Here is a 19,962-nt window from a genome sequence, read left to right on the forward strand (position 1 = left end):
AGGATATGAATTTAACATGTTCTTCATAAGGAAAATATTCTTCACCATTGTGCTATGGTCTTTGCAAAGATATAAAATGATAACATAGGAAAGCTTAAGACCCCAGTAAATATGTTTTTGGATACTTCTTGTCATCTATTCAAATCTCTTTCTTGAAAGGATAAACTTAATGCTATGTTTATTCTTAAAATTATACAGGTTTAGTGCCCTTTAGCTGAATGCTTGGTACTAAAAATGTTTTTAATATCAATATTTGCATATGTATGCATAATAAGATATTTCGGAAATGGGGCCCAAGTCTAAACAGAAAATTCATTTAAGATTCATATACACCTTAGACACATAGCTTGAAGGTAATTTTGTACAATATTAATAATAATAATTTTGTGCATGAAACAAAGTTTGTATACATTAAATCACCTGAAAGCAAAGGGGATAGTCTTTATGAGTAGGAATGTTGCTCTACTTATGCCTATAAGACATTTATTTTTTCAGACACCCATGTGGACGATTTCAGATTTTGTAGCATCTGGGATTTCAGAATTCTGTATGAAGGATGCCCCTTCCATTCTTCATATTGTTTATTCAAGTCCTTGTTTTGCAAGGATAAACTTAATGCTGTGTTGATTTCTAAAACTGTGTTGACAAATCTCTTATAGCCATGAGCAGAGCAACAGTCATATTACTGCTCATAAAGACTTACTACATATAACATCCTTTTATAAACATGTTAACAACATCATACTTTTAGCTTTGTGTGCCCTGTGTCAGAAGCTATCAACATCTAAATTTGTTGGTAACAATGCTGTTGGGAGTCAAAAACCACTTGAGTTCTGTTCCAGCGAGCATCTGGAAATTGATAGAATTAGAATGGGTGCCTTCTGGTTATAAATTCAAAAGGAAAGTGCATGCGGTTCTCTTTTATTGCAAAATTTGGGACGTTTCCCTCCAAAGTGGGACAGAAACAAACCTTGCAACCACACCCACTCATGCTGTCTTGCAGAAACAACGTTATTGACTTGCGTCCTCAGACAGCAACTGCGAATTCTGGCAGTTGTGGAGATTATCTGACGACATCCACAAGGGAAAAAACTCAGCCTTTTATTGATTACTTTGGCATAATTTCCCTGACGATCCACACTTTGCGACCTGATTATCATGGGTGGCTCCAGTTTGTATGGGGTGGAGGAAGCATAAAGAAAGCAACAACAGAGCAAACCATCCATAAATCTTCAGGGGGTTTTGTGTGTGCGTTTTCCAGTCTGCAAAAGGGTGGTGAAGGCTTCCTCTGCAGTGCTGAGTAATTTGTGAGTCCTTGATGGGGAGCAGGGTCAGCCGTGGGCCATAGGCTCCTCTTGATTAAACCGTACAGACACAGCAAGCACAAGGCAGGTGGTAGATGAGAATAATCTTCCTTCTTCAGGAAGAGCTTCCCCCACTACGAAAACCCCACTACGCCACATCACCAAAATATTGCTGCCGTTGTCATCCTTTCAAAGGAGTGTGACATCTTAAAGGCAAACCTAATTCTCGAGGTTTCTACTTCCTGATCTGGAATAGTTTTGAGTTTGCAAAAGCCATGTTATTGCCTCCTAAAGCAAAGGTAGTTTTCCTCTCCATTCCCCTCCTCCTCAGAGAAACAGAATGGTCGACCACCCGTAGCATGAAAAAGCTCAAGACAGTAAAGCGGATTAGATAAATTTCATTCCCTGTAGAAGTGGAAGGTTTTCTGCCAGTCTGGTATTAGAAGGGGAGAGTTAGGAGCAGGAGAAGAAGAATATGAAAAGAGAATATCAGATTCTGAGTCAGCATATGATGGATGGGGACAGCATTTCTTGAGCCCTGGAGGCAAAAGATAGGAGAGGGTAATATTTTCCATCTCTTTGGGTGTTCACTAATGTGGCGAGATGAAATGTTTATGGCCAATATTTTTGTGCTGTTTCTCTTCCCTTGGTAGGCTTTCCATGCCCGAAGGGATTTTAACTTTAGAGCTTTGAAGCAGAGATGCTGTGCAGGCATTCTGGGGGCTGTGCTTGAGAACTGCTTCACCTTTTACCGGTGACATGTTCACATAGTTATAACACTGTACTTTCACTTTTATCACTGGGATTTACAGTTTAGGAAACGGCATTTAGCATTCTCAGTCAGAAAATTCTATTGCCTCACAAAACTAGAAGCTCCAGGATTCTGCAGGATGTGCCTATGGCAGTTAAAATTGAAACAATAGTATTAGCATATTACAGAAAGAGAGCTACGTTTTCTTGCAGAGTATAGTCCATAGTCCAGTCTAGATCCATGATAAATCTGTTCTTAAGATCTGCAATCAGGCTATTACCCTGTTTCCCCTAAAATAAGACATCCCCCTTATAATGAACAAATAATAATAATAATAATAATAATAATAATAATAATAATAATAATAATAATAAAATTTTGTTTATATCCCACCACCATCTCCCAGAAAGGACTCGGGCAGCTTACAAAAGCATGTAGAAGTGCAACAAAATACACAAGATATAGTAAAATATATAAATATTATATAAACAATGACAGTAACAATTAACATAGAACACACAAACATCTATATAAAAAACACTAAATAAAATACTCAATAAAACAGAGTAATACCCTGTTTTCTCAAAAATATGACATTCCCTGAAAATAAGACCTAGTAGAGGTTTTGCTAAATTGCTAAATATAAGGCCTCCCCCGAAAGTAAGACCTAGCAAAGTTTTTGTTTGAAAGCATGCCCAATGAACAGAACACCAGAGCATGCAGGATCTGTAAATGTACGTACCATAGAGTGTTGTACATGGAGATATTGGTAGTAACAAGAAATTCTTGATAGGATTCACAGTTTGTCTGGTTATGCTGGTTTGTGATGACAACTACTGTACAGTATATAATAAATGGTCATTTTTTTGGTTCAGCAATAAATGTGAATTCTTCTTCATGGAAAAATAAGACATCCCCTGAAAATAAGACCTAACGCATCTTTGGGAGCAAAAATTAATATAAGCCACTGTCTTATTTTTGGGAAAACATGGTACATTATTAGATATCTGAGGAAAATGTTTTCACTGGAAATCTGAAAGAACAACAACAATAAAAAAACTTTATTTCTATTCCGCCCTATCTCCCCAAAGGAACTCAAGGCAGATTCCAACAAACAATGGCATACATTCAATGCCTTCATAAAACAGATAAATATTGGCATAGAGTCCCAACAAGACCCCACATATGAAAATAGTGTTAAAAACCTAACATCGATAAATCAAACCAATATAGTCAGACAGAATCAGACAAGAATTATATAGTAACATAAAGTCTAAATAGTCGTTCACAGTAATTTACAAAAAGCAACTGAAATTTAACACAGTTGTGTGGGTTGGATTATGTAGCTATAGTGATAAATTGGGCTGACATAGAGTCCAGATACAGCAAAGTTTTCAATCAGGATCTGGAAGTGGTCTCTAATTAATCCTCCTCCTCCCCATATGCTAATGAGCAGAAGTAGGTCTTTAGTTGTTTTTTTGAAGGAGAGGAGGAAGGGGGCCAGCCTTATTTTTTTAGTGAGGGAGTTCCAGAGGTGGGGGGGGGGGGACACACAGAGAAGGCCCTCTCTCATTCCTACCAGCCGTATTTGAGATGGGGATAGGATCGAGAGCAGGTTCTCCTCCACTGACTGCAGTGCCCTGGATGGTTTGTAAGAGGAGATGCGATCGGTCAAGTAGCCTGGACCTGAGACTGGTTTCAATATGATGCTAAAATTACCTTTGGGCTTCCATACATTTTCCTTTTCTTTTTTCTTCTTGCTATGAGATTGAAAATGTTTGGTTCCTAGTTTGAACTAACTACATTTTTTTCTTCCATCTAAAGATAAACTCTTAATAAGTTGAGGTTTGGTTCATTAAATCAATGTGACATCAAACAGGATTGTGACTTTGATATGGAGTGCTGTCTAAAATACAATATGGGTCCCTAAGAATCATAGAATCATAGAGTTGGAAGAGACCACATGGGCTATCTAGTCCAACTCTCAGCCATGCAAGAAATGCACACCTAAAACACCCCTAACAGATGGCCATCCAGCCTCTGTTTAAAGCTTCCAAGGAAGGAGCTTCCATTACTATCAGAGGCAGAGAGTTCCACTGTTGAACAGCTCTCACGGTCAGGAAATTGTTTCTAATTTTCAGGTGGAATCTCCTTTCCTGTAATTTGAACTCATTGCTTCGAGTCCTAGAACACCAAAGCTCTCTCTTGTGTAGGGATATCATTTTGAGTAGAAACTTTTAAAATATGTGACATTCAGCAATAATACACCATTTATTTTGGTGAATGGAAGCCTTCTCACAGTGAAGCAACAGGTTGCATCACTTAAATACTCTTTTCTCCTTGCAAAATTATTCATGGTAAATTTGTTTGAATTGGTGCTTTATTGTTTGTATGTTTTTTTTAAAGGTTATTTTGCAATATCAGCTTGAGGAAGTTGCTTGCAGGACACAATCAATTAGCACGGCTCCCTGAGAGGATTGAACGAACACATGTGGAAGTCCTGGATGTACAACACAACTTGCTTACGGAGCTACCATCTAATTTACTGCTGAAAGCTGACAGGTAACTGGAAAGACCCCCCCCCCCCCCCCCCACACACACACACACAAAAGTGTGGTGATATTTGACCAATGTTTTTCTTTAGCGAGAATATGGACCATGATAGTTGAAGTGCATTTTTAAAGCCATGGATTAGATTAAGACCTAAATTAAATTAGGCAGCCTAAACTTTTAATGCCACAGAAGTTGGGTTTGTGCCAGAGGTCTGGGATGTATAGTCCTTCTGACAGTGTATACATGCAATGTGAAAAGTAACAAAACAGTGTGGCAAAAGTTAATACATATACAGCAAGAAAATAACAAAACTATCTAAAAATGCAGTGTCAGAAAAACCCTCTAAACATTTCATTTCCTATCAACACCGCCTTGAAGCGCCAAGATATTTTTTGCTCTGGGATTCTTTTCAACGAAAGTCTTTAGAGAAAGTTAGAATGGAGTTTGTTTACTTTTGTTCATATGTACAAGCAGTTCCCAAGTTGTGAACAAGATAGGTTCTGTAGGTTTGTTCTTAAGTTGAATTTGTTTGTAAATTGGAACAAGTGTAACTCCAGCCATATATGTGTGTGTTTGTTTGGATAGCATAGAGAAGGATTAACACCTTTGTGGTATTTGGTATTTTGGTATTTTGTGTTCAGAAGATTTGCCTTCATTTTATGTCCCTGTGAGAATTGGATTTTTGGAATTGGAGAATTGGAAATTTAGCTTGTTGTGGAAACAACAAGGGTTGGTGAGACAGCTTCAGTGGAAACACCTTTCCACCATGAGGAGAACTCTTTCAAGAGTGAATTTCTCTTCTGAGGGATAGATTTCTCTCACTCCTTGTTGTCTCACCCCCGTTCATAACTATGAGTCATTTGTAAGTCAGATACAGTAGAGTCTCACTTATCCAAGCCTCGCTTATCCAAGCCTCTGGATAATCCAAGCCATTTTTGTAGTGAATGTTTTCAATATATCGTGATATTTTGGTGCTAAATTCGAAAATACAGTAATTACAACATAACATTACTGTGTATTGAACTACTTTTTCTGTCCAATTTGTTGTATAACATGATGTTTTGGTGTTTAATTTGTAAAATCATAACCTAATTTGATGTTTAATAGGCTTTTCCTTAATCCCTCCTTATTATCCAAGATATTCACTTATCCAAGCTTCTGCCGGCCCGTTTAGCTTGGATAAGTGAGACTATACTGTATTTGTAACTTGGGGACTGCCTGTATTGTTATATAGCCATTTTTTCCATTCGTGTTTTTTGACACTATATATTTACAACATGTATTTAGATAGAATTTGATAGTATCTTGCCATATGGCATATAAGTACTGTTACCTTGGACTATGTGGTATGCTATGTTTGCATATTGTATAGATGACAATCCATTTAAATCCGCATATATTTGTGAAGTTTGTTTCCAAAACGTACCAAATCCATCAGAACAAATTTTACAGAAACTGGAAAAATGCTGAGGATATGCATTCTTTTGCTATAAAATGCAATTTTCTAATTCTTCTACCAAGGTGATATGATACATTTTGATAGTTCTGGTGGCGCAATGGGTTAAACCTGTGTGCAGGCAGGACTGCTGACCTAAAGGTTGGGTTGCTGACTTGAAGGTTGCCAGTTCGAATCCATGGAACTCCCCATGCAGGGACATGAGAGAAGCCTACCAAAGGATGGTAAAACATCAAACATCCGGGCACCCCCTGAGCAATATCCTTGCAGACAGCCCATTCTCTCACACCAGAAGTGACTGACAGTTTCTCAAGTCTCTACTGACACAAAAAAATAGTTCTGATATGTGTGTAATGTTCTGCTCCTAGCCAATAACTTATGACCAAATTGGTAGCCAATACTGGTGGCCAAATTTTGTTCATTTTCAGGGTTTCTTCTTTTCTGTTGAAATTGTCCACGTGCTTGTGGATTTCAGTGACATCTCTGTGTATTCTGACAAGTTCATTTTTTAAAAAAAGAATTGGTCCCTTTTGGAAAAAAATCTTCCACATTTTGATTTTTTTGTATTTCATATATGTTATAAATATTATTTGATTGGTTATTTGCCTTGTTTATGTGATGGTCTCATATGTCATTTGCATTTGTAGCTGCAACCATGCTCTTTTGTTGTCAGTTGTCCTTTAATTGTTGTCAGACCAGTAATGAGGTATGATAGAAGTTACAATTCAACATCATCAAAAGGAATAGAGATTCCTCATTATATAATAAGTGGCTAGTAGTGAAAAATGCCACAATAAAATAAATACCCCCCCCCCTTCAGCAGGAGAGAGGGAAAAGAACTTAGTTCTCAAGGATTCATATAAACACCCTTATCTGAGGAATGATGTAGCTGAGAGTTTATGGCAACTTTTTTATACTTTGAACTTTTTTCTGCCTATGTCTATGTCCAAGAACCTTCACGGCTGCAGCAATAGGAAATATAAAAGCACTGAATTCGAACGATGTCTTCATCAGTGTTCTGGTATTGATCCCAATGCATTAATCAAATGAATTTTGGCTTTTTAAGTGTCCTCTGCAGCAACAGTTCTTACTTGGTGCACCACTACTTTTGTTTGGACCATTATACACTTCCTTTGCTTTCCATGCATGCTGACGCTATATTTTTGTTATTATTCACTTTAAAATTGTTTTTTCACACAGTTACCCAAAACATCTAGAACAGGTATCCTAGCCAAAACTTTATAAATGTGCATCTGTATTAGTGCAGATTGAAAGGAATGTATGTATGTTTTGAGGTGAATTTTAAGTGATGATAGGTTTAGGGGTTTGACAGGTGGAGGCAAATAGGAAGATTACCCTGTTTCCCTGAAAATAAGACATTCCCTGAAAATAAGACGCAATAGAGGTTTTGCTGAATTGCTAAATATAAGGCCTTCTCTGAAAGTAAGACCTAGTAAAGTTTTTGTTTGGAAGCATGCCTGCTGAACAGAACACCAGAGCATGTAGGATCAGTAAATGTACGTACCATAGATTGTTTTACATGGAAATAATGATAGTAACAAGAAATTCTTGATAGGATTCAGTTTGTCTGGTTACGCTGGTTTGTGATGACAACTACTTTACAGTATATAATAATGTTCATTTTATTGTTCAACAATAAATATGAATTCTTCTTCATGGAAAAGACATCCCCTGAAAATAAGACCTAGCACATCTTTGGGAGCAAAAATTAATATAAGACACTGTCTTATTTTTGGGGAAACACGGTAGTAATTGCCTTTTTGTGTCTTGGCTCCACAGTGGCCAACAATACTGGCATGTTTCTTAGGCGCCAAGTGTTGGGATCTAGTGATCCTGGGGTATTTGATTTTTGCTAAATCACACTGTTGACCCACTCGCCTGAGCACTGTCTACACTGATGGGATATGGTTTTCCAGGGTCTTTCCTAGTCCCTATCAAATATGATGGGAATAAAATCTGGAGCCTCTTGACCCCAGAGTACGTCCTCTACCACTGAGTTTTATCTTTGTCCTGAGTATTTGAAGTGATTTCCATCTAGTCTTTAGTGGAGAACTTTCAGAGCACTCTGAGGTTGAAATATACTTGTGGAACTCTGATGTTTCTTTTTGCGTGTGTCCGTGTAAGTGTTCAATTCTGTGACACTAAAGAGAGCAAAGTGGTTGGCATGTAGACCACGTCCTTCATTTTCACCCTGGAAACAGATTGGGAAAGCTAATTTTTCCTCTTTCTTCATCGTCTAAGGCAGAGTATAGTGTTTTTTCATGTATTTTGTGAAGTTCTAATATAGATGCATCACTACTACTACTACTACTACTACTACAAAAATCAATATGATAGAAACTGGGTAGATACTTGCTGATTTTGCTTCTGATGCTTTGCCACATACTACTTACTTCCACTTGTTCTTTTCTTCAAGTCTTCATTTTCAAGTGCTTTTTAGATTTCTTCCATGTTCCCTTCTTTTTTAACACCTCTTCTCTGCCTCCATTATATTTAGTACATTTATTAAGACAGCTTATTTGTTTCAAAATGCTTCACAGATTGCTTGAGTGGTGTGGCACATTAACAATACAAGTACAAGTTTGCCCTTCTAGATCAACTCATTAAGTGATTTGCCATTTTCTTGTTTCACTTGGTTATCACTCCCAGTCTTAAACTTCTGGAGTTCCAGAATGACCAGCCATCTTATACCACTTAAAGTTACCTAGCCTTTCCGTTGATGAGCCATCTGTTGGGAGAACAGATGTTCTGTCTTATTCATTCAAACAGAAGTAATTCCCCTTTGTTTTTGTAACGTTTAAAGAGGAAAACTCCCCTTCAATTGAAATATATATATTTTTGTATTTTTCAAAATAACCTCTTTCTGCTATTATAATGCTAAACTAGAATATCAAATCCTGTAATTTTCCATTCACTAGCCTTTCAGTTTGTTAGAATGAATTTGCTTTGGATTTATAGTTTGTTGTTTCGCCAATTACGAGTTGTAAATGGATATGTTCAGAATACTAGGAGTTGCTCTCTTCAGAACAAAGATTTTTTATTTTTGTTTTATTTTTCTATTCTTTTTTATTTTATTTTTGAAGAGTATCTTGAATATTTCCTTTGATATAATGTTGCTGGTTTTGTTAAAAAAAAACCTGGTACTTTTCCCTTAAAAAAACAAAACAAACTGGGTACTTTGGACGACTGTTTATTTGTATATTATACATTTGCTTTCCACATTTATAATGATGTTCTATAACCAAATTTTAAGACAGTTTACAAAAAATTTAAAAGCATATTTAAAAATACATATGATACAGATGAACCATGAAACACAAGAAAAATGGCATGGAGACAAAAACAAAAATAAAATGATTAGGTTGGAAATTTACAACATTAGGAACAGGGAAACATGTTTGCTTTGGGTCCAAAATAATATCACATTAAACAACAGAAGAATCTCTGTTGAGAACACCAATGGTAGCCGTATTAGCACTATCGAGGATTTATTTTGCCACCCACTTCATTTCACCAAGAGATGGATCTAAATAATGACATCCAAATCGGCACAGGAATTCTGGTGTGCACGTTTCCATGCAGCTGATCCCATCATGGTTCCAACTTGAATAAAATGTTTGACAATTTATGTTGAGTATGAAAACTTGAACCTGAAGCCTGTGAAAGATGGCAGTGTGCTGACTCCATACAGCCTTGATCAAGTTTCTGAGCCATCTTCCAAGGAGGTATCCAGTGTGGAAATGAAGTAGGTCTGCACTCCCTATCAACTCATTTCTCCACCTAAATGGTATTCATTCTCACCAGTGGCTGTCAGACAAGTTGTTAAGACTTGTTTGTGCATCACCTCACCCTGGAAATTGCAAGCTTTATGCCACGTCTCCTAATGAAAATAAAACCTCCTTCATGCACTAAAGAGACAGCAACACCACAGACATACACACACACACATAGAATAGAATCATAGAATCATAGAATAGTAGAGTTGGAAGAGACCTCATGGGCCATCCAGTCCAACCCCCTGCTAAGAAGCAGGAAATCGCATTCAAAGCACCCCCGACAGATGGCCATCCAGCCTCTGCTTAAAAGCCTCCAAAGAAGGAGCCTCCACCACGGCCCCGGGGAGAGAGTTCCACTGTCGAACAGCTCTCACAGTGAGGAAGTTCTTCCTGTTATTCAGGTGGAATCTCCTTTCCTGTAGTTTGAAGCCATTGTTCCGTGTCCTAGTCTGCAGGGCAGCAGAAAACAAGCTTGCTCCCTCCTCCCTATGACTTCCCTTCACGTATTTGTACATGGCTATCATGTCTCCTCTCAGCCTTCTCTTCTGCAGGCTAAACATGCCCAGCTCTTTAAGCCGCTCCCCATAGGGCTTGTTCTCCAAACCCTTAATCATTTTAGTTGCCCTCCTCTGGACGCTTTCCAGCTTGTCAACGTCTCCCTTCAACTGTGGTGCCCAAAATTGGACACAGTATTCCAGGTGTGGTCTGACCAAGGCAGAATAGAGGGGGAGCATAACTTCCCTGGATCTAGACGCTATTCCCCTATTGATGCAGGCCAGAATCCCATTGGCTTTTTTAGCAGCCGCATCACATTGTTGGCTCATGTTTAACTTGTTGTCCACAAGGACTCCAAGGTCTTTTTCGCACACACTGCTGTCAAGCCAGGCGTCCCCCATTCTGTATCTTTGATTTCCATTTTTTCTGCCGAAGTGAAGTATCTTGCATTTGTCCCTGTTGAACTTCATTTTGTTAGTTTCGGCCCATCTCTCTAGTCTGTCAAGATCGTTTTGAATTCTGCTCCTGTCTTCTGGAGTGTTGGCTATCCCTCCCAGTTTTGTGTTATCTGCAAACTTGATGATCGTGCCTTCTAACCCTTCGTGTAAGTCGTTAATAAAGATGTTGAACAGAACCGGGCCCAGGACGGAGCCCTGCGGCACTCCACTTGTCACTTCTTTCCATGATGAAGACGATGCATTGGTGAGCACCCTTTGGGTTCGTTCGCTTAGCCAATTACAGATCCACCTAACCGTAGTTTTGTCTAGCCCACATTTTACTAGTTTGTTTGCCAGAAGGTTGTGGGGGACTTTGTCGAAGGCCTTACTGAAATCCAGGTACGCTACATCCACAGCATTCCCTGTATCGACCCAACTTGTAACTCTATCGAAAAAAGAGATCAGATTAGTCTGGCATGACTTGTTTTTGGTAAATCCGTGTTGACTATTAGCAATGACTGCATTTGTTTCTAAGTGTTCGCAGACCACTTCCTTAATGATCTTTTCCAGAATTTTGCCTGGTATTGATGTGAGGCTGACCGGACGGTAATTGTTTGGGTCGTTCTTTTTTCCCTTCTTGAAGATAGGGACCACATTCGCCCTCCTCCAATCTGCTGGGACTTCTCCCGTTCTCCAAGAACTCTCGAAGATAATTGCCAGTGGTTCTGAAATAACTTCCGCTAGTTCCTTCAGTACTCTTGGATGTAGCTGATCTGGCCCTGGGGACTTGAATTCGTTTAGAGTGGCCAAGTGTTCCTGGACAACTTGTTTCCCTATTTGGGGTTGGATTTCCCCCAATACTTCGTCCATTCCATGTTGCTGAGGTTGAAGATGGCTTTCTTTTTGTGAGAAGACCGAGGCAAAGAAGGCATTAAGTAGTTCTGCCTTTTCCCTGTCCCCTGTCGCCATCACCCCATCTTCTCCTTGCAATGGCCCTATCGCCTCCTTTTTCTTCCTTTTTCTACCAACGTAAGCAAAAAAGCCTTTTTTGTTGTTTTTCATGTCCCTGGCAAGCCTGAGCTCATTTTGCGCTTTAGCCTTGCGAACCTTTTCCCTACAGGTGTTGGCTATACGTTTGAATTCTTCTTTGGTGATTTCTCCCCTTTTCCACTTCTTGTGCATGTCACTTTTGAGCTTTAGCTCAGATAGAAGTTCTTTGGACATCCATTCTGGCTTCTTTGCACTTGTCTTATTTTTCTTCTTTGTTGGCACTGTTTGCATTTGCGCCTTGAGTATTTCACTTTTGAAAAACTCCCATCCATCCTTAACTCCCTTGTTTTTTAATATCGGCGTCCATGGAATGCCGCTCAGTAATTCCTTCATTTTTTGGAAGTCAGCTCTCTTAAAGTCCAGAATGCGTGTTTGACTTGCCCCTAAGGATCCAACCACTTCAACTGTATTGATCAGGTCTTCCACATTTGTTAAGATTAGATCAAGAGTTGCTGATCCCCTTGTTGCCTCTTCTACCTTCTGGACCATAAAATTATCTGCAAGGCAAGTGAGGAATTTGTTGGACTTTGTACTCTTGGCTGAGTTTGTTTTCCAGCAGATATCGGGATAATTGAAATCGCCCATGACTACTATATCTCTTCTTTGTGCCTGTTTGGTCAGCTGTTGACAGAAGGCTTCATCAAGTCCTTCATCCTGACTCGGAGGTCTGTAGTAGACACCCACGACAAGATCTTTTTGAGTCCCGGTTCCCTTGATTCTTATCCAGATGCTTTCAAGCTGGTTTCCCGGATTACAGTCTTGTATTTCTTCTGCAACGTAACTGTTTTTGACATATAAAGCTACTCCCCCTCCTCTCCCCTTTGTTCTATTTCTGTGAAAGAGGTTATAGCCCTCAATGGTTAAATTCCAGTGATGGGAGTCATCCCACCAGGTTTCAGTGATGCCTATGACATCGTATGTGTGGTGCTGTGCTAGGAGTTGGAGTTCGTCTTGCTTATTTCCCATGCTCTGAGCATTAGTGTAAAGACATGTAAGCCCCTGTGACCTCCCCTCGAACTGTTTATTTGGGATTATTGTGCTCTCTGTACTTGGTCCTTGCTGTGTTTGTGCAGCCCTCCATTTAGCCTTTTGGCGGTTCCCTGTGGTTGTGGGTAATATAGTGTTCGCCAGGCTGTTGTTCCCCTCCCCCAGTGGATCTAGTTTAAAGTGCGCCTGATGAGGTTTGTGAGTCTGTGTGCAAAAAGATGTTTTCCTACTTGTGTGAGATGCACCCCATCACTTGCCAGTAGTCCATTTCGACATATATGCCGAAAGTTTGAGAATATTGCTCATTCTTTGGAGTCTCTGTCACTCTTCCACATGACAGGGGAATCTGATGGGAACATTTTTTAAAATCCAGATATGCTTGGTCTAAAATGATCAAACCTTGGCCCTCCCTTCACTTGCCCTGATTTAGGAATGTTCACTTCTTTGCTTGTTGTTTATGGGAGAGTGTGTCTTCCCTCTCTCACACCACCCATCTACAGAGGAGATTTATTTATCAGTTACTTTTTAATCTTAACTTTCCCTCTGCCAGCCTACTTTTACTGGGTCTGTGTAGGAGGGGGGTCGGGTTTAATCAGGCCAATATTTATAGCTTTCGGTTGACTTAGAGCCTGTCACGGTGCAGATGAGACTCAAGGTGGCTTAATTACAATATCTCCCTCTGTTCTTACCTCATGAAATTTTCATGCTTCTCTATGTTTGTCGCTTCAAATCTGTAGCGCTGCTTGTTTTGATTTTTGCCTTTTTAACTTTTGGATTTTGGAAAGTCTTTAAAACCAAAAACACACACACAGATGTCTACGGTAATCTTTAGCACTTACTTCATATCCACATTTATATAGTGTATTATTGGCACTGCATATACTCAGGTATAAGTCGAACATGTGTAAGTCAAGGGCAGGTTTGGGGGTCATAAGACTATGTAATAAAATGTTTTAAAAACCTGTTCCTGATTTAAAAGTGTATTTTCCAGTTTAGATATGCTGTACTGACTTTGAAAGTAATTGTTATCCTCCAAAAACTTAATTTTTGTGGCTGCCACAAACTATGTTGAAATGATTGAGACTCTTATGAGATATTCATTGAAAAACTATAAAAATGTCCTGTAGGATGTCCCACAAAAAGAAAGTTTTTGCTGTTTAATAAACTTTTTCCATCTTTTTATGATAGAACCAGTTAGGAAATGACATTTATAACCTAGGAACACTATCAACAATAGATAGTGCTGTAAAAATTGAGAATTCCTGTGAATGCTAAGAGATGGAAGATGGATAGTGGTCTCTTTTGTCTCTGCTCTGGTGTCGCCATTACTCCCCCGTTCGTGCAATTGTTTCTTTTCGAAAATAACTGGATTATTTTCATTCCTCCACTTGTGTCTTGTTAAACCCTCTCCTTTCCCCTGTAAGCTGCTTGTTTCTTAAGTCAAGGGATCAAATACTGGGTACATTGATAAAGGCTAATGTAGTAGGCAAGAATTTTTGGCTTTAAAAGTTGCTGGGTATCCTTTGGCCTGGTGCAAACAGGCTATTTTCTGATCCCTTCGCCATGGTGAGAAGATTAGGAAATGCTGACATGTCTGCCAGGTGTAAATGTCTGAGCCTTGTTTCTTCTCAAGTTAGTTGTGAAACTGTAATATTACTGCTCTCTTTTGGACTGAGGATAATGTAATGAATGCCCCCCTGTGTGGTTCATTCATTGCTGGTTATGAATAAAGGAAACATGTAAACCTAGGCTATCTTATGAATACTACTTGTATTTTCTGTGAATTTACTTGGCTTGTTATTAACCCATCATTCCAAGTTAGTACCTGTTTAACTTTGTGTGGTTTGATATGAAAGACGTAAAATGTATATACACGAGAGACACTGGGAGAGTATGGCACACCAGTTATTGACTGAGTTTTGGCCCAATCTAAAATCAGTTCTATACTCAGAATGGAGCTACTGTCATGTGTTGTCTCCCAAGTCTAGATGACTATGTAAAGAGCTGGTTTTGCTCTGTATGCTAGCTATGAAGTACTCAGAAGTTACTGCTTAAACTGTATGAGTCATGGCAGGTTTGCCACATGGATCTTAAGAGCTTAGAAAAGTTACATTTTGGTCAGCTGCTCCTAGAATCCTCTTGAACAGTGGCCATGATCGCTAGAAAATCCTGGGAGCTTTCAGCCATTTCCCTATGTTTTGATCTTCATCAAGCACATTACGTGCTTTAGATAACATTGCTCATGTAAACATGTCCTAAAAAGATTTTTGGCCACTTTAGTATTAGATATGGAAAAGCATATTGGGGAAGGAGGGGCCTTTAATCAGTTTTCCTTGTTTTCCAATCAGGGCCGTTCTTGCAGTTCATTTTGTGAATGGACCTACTGTATATCCTTTCTTTAACTAGATGGGTGAAGTCGAGTGCTTTCCCCACCTCTTTTCAAAACCTTATAAACTGCAGCCCCTCATCTCCTTTTCACACACACACACACAACACTTTACAAAGGCACACACATCTCTTGTTAAATAATGAATGGTCCTGACGATTAAGCCATGCTTTTCGGAGACTGGCTTCTCTGGAATGTGTAGCGCTAACCTAGTTTCAGTTCTCTTGAGCTCCTGGAGGTTTTTATTTTTAATGGAAAGGCTTTTGTGAACCCCTCCGAATCAGTCCATGTGACTGCTCAGTCATGTGTTTGTCCTTTTATTCATGCAAGGCAAGTTTCAACAAGCTGGGGGGGGGGGGGGGGGGTTGAAGATTAAAGAACTTATTTATTATCAAAACCTTTCAGTATTTAGTGTAAATGTCTGTGTAGCCAATCTGGACTGCTAATACTTCCCCCCACATTTTCTCTAATTGCACATAGGCATGACCACAGAGATTTTAAGCAGTAACTAAAACACTACTTCCAGTGTTGGTTGTTCCTGATTTGCTTTGTCATTCTTGTTTTTGTTCAAGTAATCTTGTTTCATTTCCATCAAAAGGCTTCCAGATAGTTGTGGCTGTCATCTCTCCTTGACATGTCTGGGACAGAGCAACTGAAGCCAGTTTGGTCTTCAGCATTTTCATCAATGGATTCGAGCTTTAGTCTCCAATATACATCCCACCCATGAACCACAATGCTGCGGTCTCTCTGTCTCTCTCTCACACACACACCTTTTCTCTCTCTGAAAAGACTGTCAGGCCTCCACATTGGCTGGCATTAGAGATGCAATATCCATGAAAAGGTAGAAAAACCACAAATAAAAAAAGCAGTTTTTGTTTACATGAGAACACCTCTGTAGGAATCTCTAGGTCGTCCAGAACAACTCCATCTTCTGATGACAGCTAACCAAGCATTATGCTGGAAAACCTACCAATAGAAGTTTTCTGTCTAGGAATATCTAGACCTTCCAACATAACTCTATGGTGGAAGTTAACAAGAGAGTGATGCTGGAAAACTTAGAGATTCCTAAAGGGAACATATTACTTAAATCTGCAAATATTCAAATTTGTGAAATCCCCATGTGTGGAGGGCTGACACTAGTGCTAGGTAAAAACAAGCAGTGGTGGTGGAATGTGCTGCCTTATAATGTGGTGGAATCTCCTTCTCTGGAGCTTGTTAAACAGATACCGATTCCTGCTTTGCAGGGAGTTAGACTAGATGGTCCTTGTAATCTCTACCAACTTTGCGATTCTGCGGTGTTGCTTCGGTAATCTTCTCTATTAAGCCAATGTGCATGACTGTCTATTGTGAACCAGAAATGGATGACCAAAAGAACTAAGTAACACAAAAAGAGACAAATATCCTTAAATGCACTGTGGGTTATTTAGCAGCAAGTATCTTTATGTTCCTGTACTCTGAGGGCTGGTTCTTAATGTTCCACTAGCACAGAGGAAATACAACTTCTAATCCTCACTCAGCCACGAAGCTCACTGGGTGACTTTCGGCGAGTCACTATCTCTTACTATGCATTTTGCAAGGATAAATTTGGGGAGTGGGGGAGAGAAATTACCTAGGAGCAAAAGTGTGTGTGTATTTTAAAGTCATAAACTCCCAGCTATGCATAATTTCACAACAACTGTATTTTGTGAATCCTTTGTGCAGATTCCAGGTTTCTCTGCTAAGGAAGCAGAAGTAGATTTTAGTGGATAAAAGGTTGGGTAAGGTCCTGGGTGCGGCCCATAGGAATAGGGGCAGATTAAGCAGCAAGAGACATTCTGGAGAGTTTGGTGTTTTTGTAAAAACAATAAAGATGGTAGGATCTGCCTTGGAAAATTCCCATGAGGGAGAAAGTGCTTTGGCTTGTAGTTTGGTGCTGAGCTCAGTATCAGATGCTGAGTTTGATCTACTGAGCCCTATCTGAAAGATAGCTCCCTCCCGTAAAAGACATATCAACACTTGAGCTCATCAGTGCAGGCCTTATAGCATGTTACAACATGTTGTAAGACCAGGTTGTTGTGTACATGTGACAGAACTTTCTCTGCACCCACTGTGGAATTACCTTCCAAGGACGTTAGGCTGGTTCAATATTTTCTGAGGCTCTATTGGGCAATTAAAATGGTGTCCGTTCACTGGGCCTTGTCTGGGGTGCACTAAAATGCTGCATGGTGATATTTAAATGCTTTAAAAAATTAAATGTAGATTGATGGATATGAAGAGTGGATGCCGTGGAAGGTAAAACATTCTTGTATCCCTGTTTCTCACCTAGATATCTTTGCATGCAGTGATTCTTGTGTCCAAATATTTACAAACTTTTTTGTCCAATTAATGAACTATAGACCTATTTTCTCTTCCAACCCACCATGAGATATTAAGATTTTTAGAAAATTGAAACATTCCAGCTGAATTTTAGATGCAACACAGGGTAAAAATCAGAGGATAGCATTATCTAGCTTTGGCTGTGGAAATGCTTGTTTGTTTTTCGCTGTTTAGGAAGGTGTATACAAAAACTGGTTATTTCTGTGTCTCTGTGACTCAAATAAAACCAAAAAAATCCTTTGCTATGTTCAGTGTCTTTTGTTGATATATCTTATAATCTGCCTTATTATCTACTCTGATTTGTGGTAACTTTGTCATGATTTTCTTAGCATGGTTGATTCAGGTGAGGTTTGCCATTGCCTTCCTCTGAGGCTGAGGGAGAGTGACATGTCCAGGGTCACCTAGTGAACTTCTATGGCAAAGCAGGGATTTGAACCTTGGTCTCCTGAAGTTCTTGCCTACCACTCAAACCACAACACCATGTTGACTTTGAAGGCTCAGTATCTTTGTGTTTTGTATACTTCTAATAAGGAAAGTATAGCTAGACTCACCATTTACTTCTCTGGGGTTTTTTGGGGCGCATATATGTTTAGAAATAGACAATAAACTATTTGTTTATAACATCAGTAGTACAAGCCACGTGGAGTCCTCACAAATGTCTTTTGTTACTCCAGCAAAGTAGCATGTTGAGTGCTTCTTCATATAGTCGTAGTTCCCACTTGGTACTCTTGAAATGTCTGTCTGTTGTCATTTCTGTGATGGCTACTATGGCTTTTTTCCCCAACCCTACTTTCCACACTGGATCAAGGCTACAAATGTTTACCTCGAATGTGTTGTCTTGCAGCTTGAGGTACCTAAACGCTTCTGCCAACAAACTGGAAATGCTGCCTCCAGCCACTCTTTCAGAAGAGACCTGCAGTATTTTACAAGAACTGTATTTGACCAACAATCACCTCACTGATAAATGTGTGCCGTTGTTAACGGGTCATCCGCACCTGAAGATCCTGCACATGGCATACAATCGGCTGCAGAGCTTCCCTGCAAGGTAGAGTGACATACTGCACTGACTGTTTCCAGACGTTGAACTATAAGCTACAGGATGAGTGTCCCTTATCCAGAATTCTAAAATCCAAAATACTCCAAAATTGTCCACATGGATGGTTTCGTATAAGGGAAACTCAACCTGTACTGCTGCCGATGGTGATGATGATAATGTTTATATAGTGCTACCATGAAAGATGACTAAAAGCATGAGGAAAGAGTCTAAATTACAGCCTAAATTTTTATAAAGTATAGGGAGGGAAGGGGATAAAAGGGGAGAGTGAGGATAAAATAAACAAAACAGCGACAACCAAAAAAGAAGGGAATGAAATGTTGGGATCCTTTACCGCAAGTAGATTTATGTTTGGGATGAAAGGGATACTTTCTCTACTTAGATATATTTTATCAGTAGCTTTTTCAAAGGGGAGGATGGGAACAATGTGAGGCATCTTTCTCTCATGGTTATAATCAATAGATCAAGGATTTTCAAGGTTATGAGGCCTTATAGGAAGTGGTAGATAGAGAGAAAAGCATGTGTATACTGTACACACAAAGGCAGGCTGAGTTTCTGAGGATGCTCACTATTTACTCAGGGTGAGCATTTCAAAGGAGGAAAGGAGAAACAGGATATTAGCAACAGGGCATGTTTTCAAAAAAAGACCACGAGGAAAGAGGAAGGTGAAGGATAATTTTGCCTGTAGCAGTTTCTGCCAAATCTCCGAGCCCAAGGGTCAGGATTGTCAGGTGGAAGAAGACAGGTTACATCTTCCTGCTGGATTAATTGGTACCCATGTGGCTAAGTTAGGGCAAACTCTATTGGGAGTTATGGGTAAGCTTCATGTATTGTATCAAAGGAGGACTACTGGAAAAAATATGTGGCTGGTTGTTTTGCACTTCCATGAGGAATTCATTCCTCCACATTCCGCCCCTTTCCTTTTTCCCACCAATTCCGTTCCTTCTGTCACAGTTCATGCCTTAGGCAAATCTCCCCGTTCTACCAATTTCCTCATCTTCAGTCCTCCCTTGATTTTTAGCCCCGTTTTTAGCCTCACGTCAGCATAAGCAAGTTTTTAGTCTCTCAGCCAAGCTGACCTTCAGCTTCACAGCTGCTGCCTCTCAAGGCCTCTGTGACTGATGAATTTTCCCTTGGTATTTAGGGTGTTTGTGTTTATCTGAATAGACGTAGTGGCGGATTTAGACCAGCCTTCCTCGGTCTGGTTCACTCCAGATGTGTTCAAACGCAGTTTTCAGAATTTTCTCCCCCCAGAGTCAGCAAAGCCTAGGATGTGGTGCCTTAGGAATTCCATGAGTTGTAGCCCCAACACATTTGTATGAAACCAGCTTGATTTG

The 19,962-nt window shown here is 39.6% G+C and overlaps 2 protein-coding genes across 2 annotated transcripts in view; both read left to right on the forward strand.

Moving 5' to 3' along the window:
- phlpp1 (PH domain and leucine rich repeat protein phosphatase 1) overlaps nucleotides 1-19,962 on the forward strand; it is a 184,853-nt gene that overhangs the window by 143,765 nt on the left and 21,126 nt on the right. The window contains exons 10-11 of the mRNA XM_062977656.1: nucleotides 4,462-4,617; nucleotides 18,416-18,616. Coding sequence (XP_062833726.1) covers nucleotides 4,462-4,617; nucleotides 18,416-18,616 — 357 coding nt within the window. The remainder of the gene's footprint in view (nucleotides 1-4,461; nucleotides 4,618-18,415; nucleotides 18,617-19,962) is intronic.
- The window catches only part of LOC100559144 (serpin B12), a 502,967-nt gene that overhangs the window by 16,438 nt on the left and 466,567 nt on the right, over nucleotides 1-19,962 (forward strand). The window lies entirely within an intron of this gene.

The sequence above is a fragment of the Anolis carolinensis genome, chromosome 4 (assembly GCF_035594765.1).
Source record: "Anolis carolinensis isolate JA03-04 chromosome 4, rAnoCar3.1.pri, whole genome shotgun sequence".
Lineage (NCBI taxonomy): Eukaryota > Metazoa > Chordata > Lepidosauria > Squamata > Dactyloidae > Anolis > Anolis carolinensis.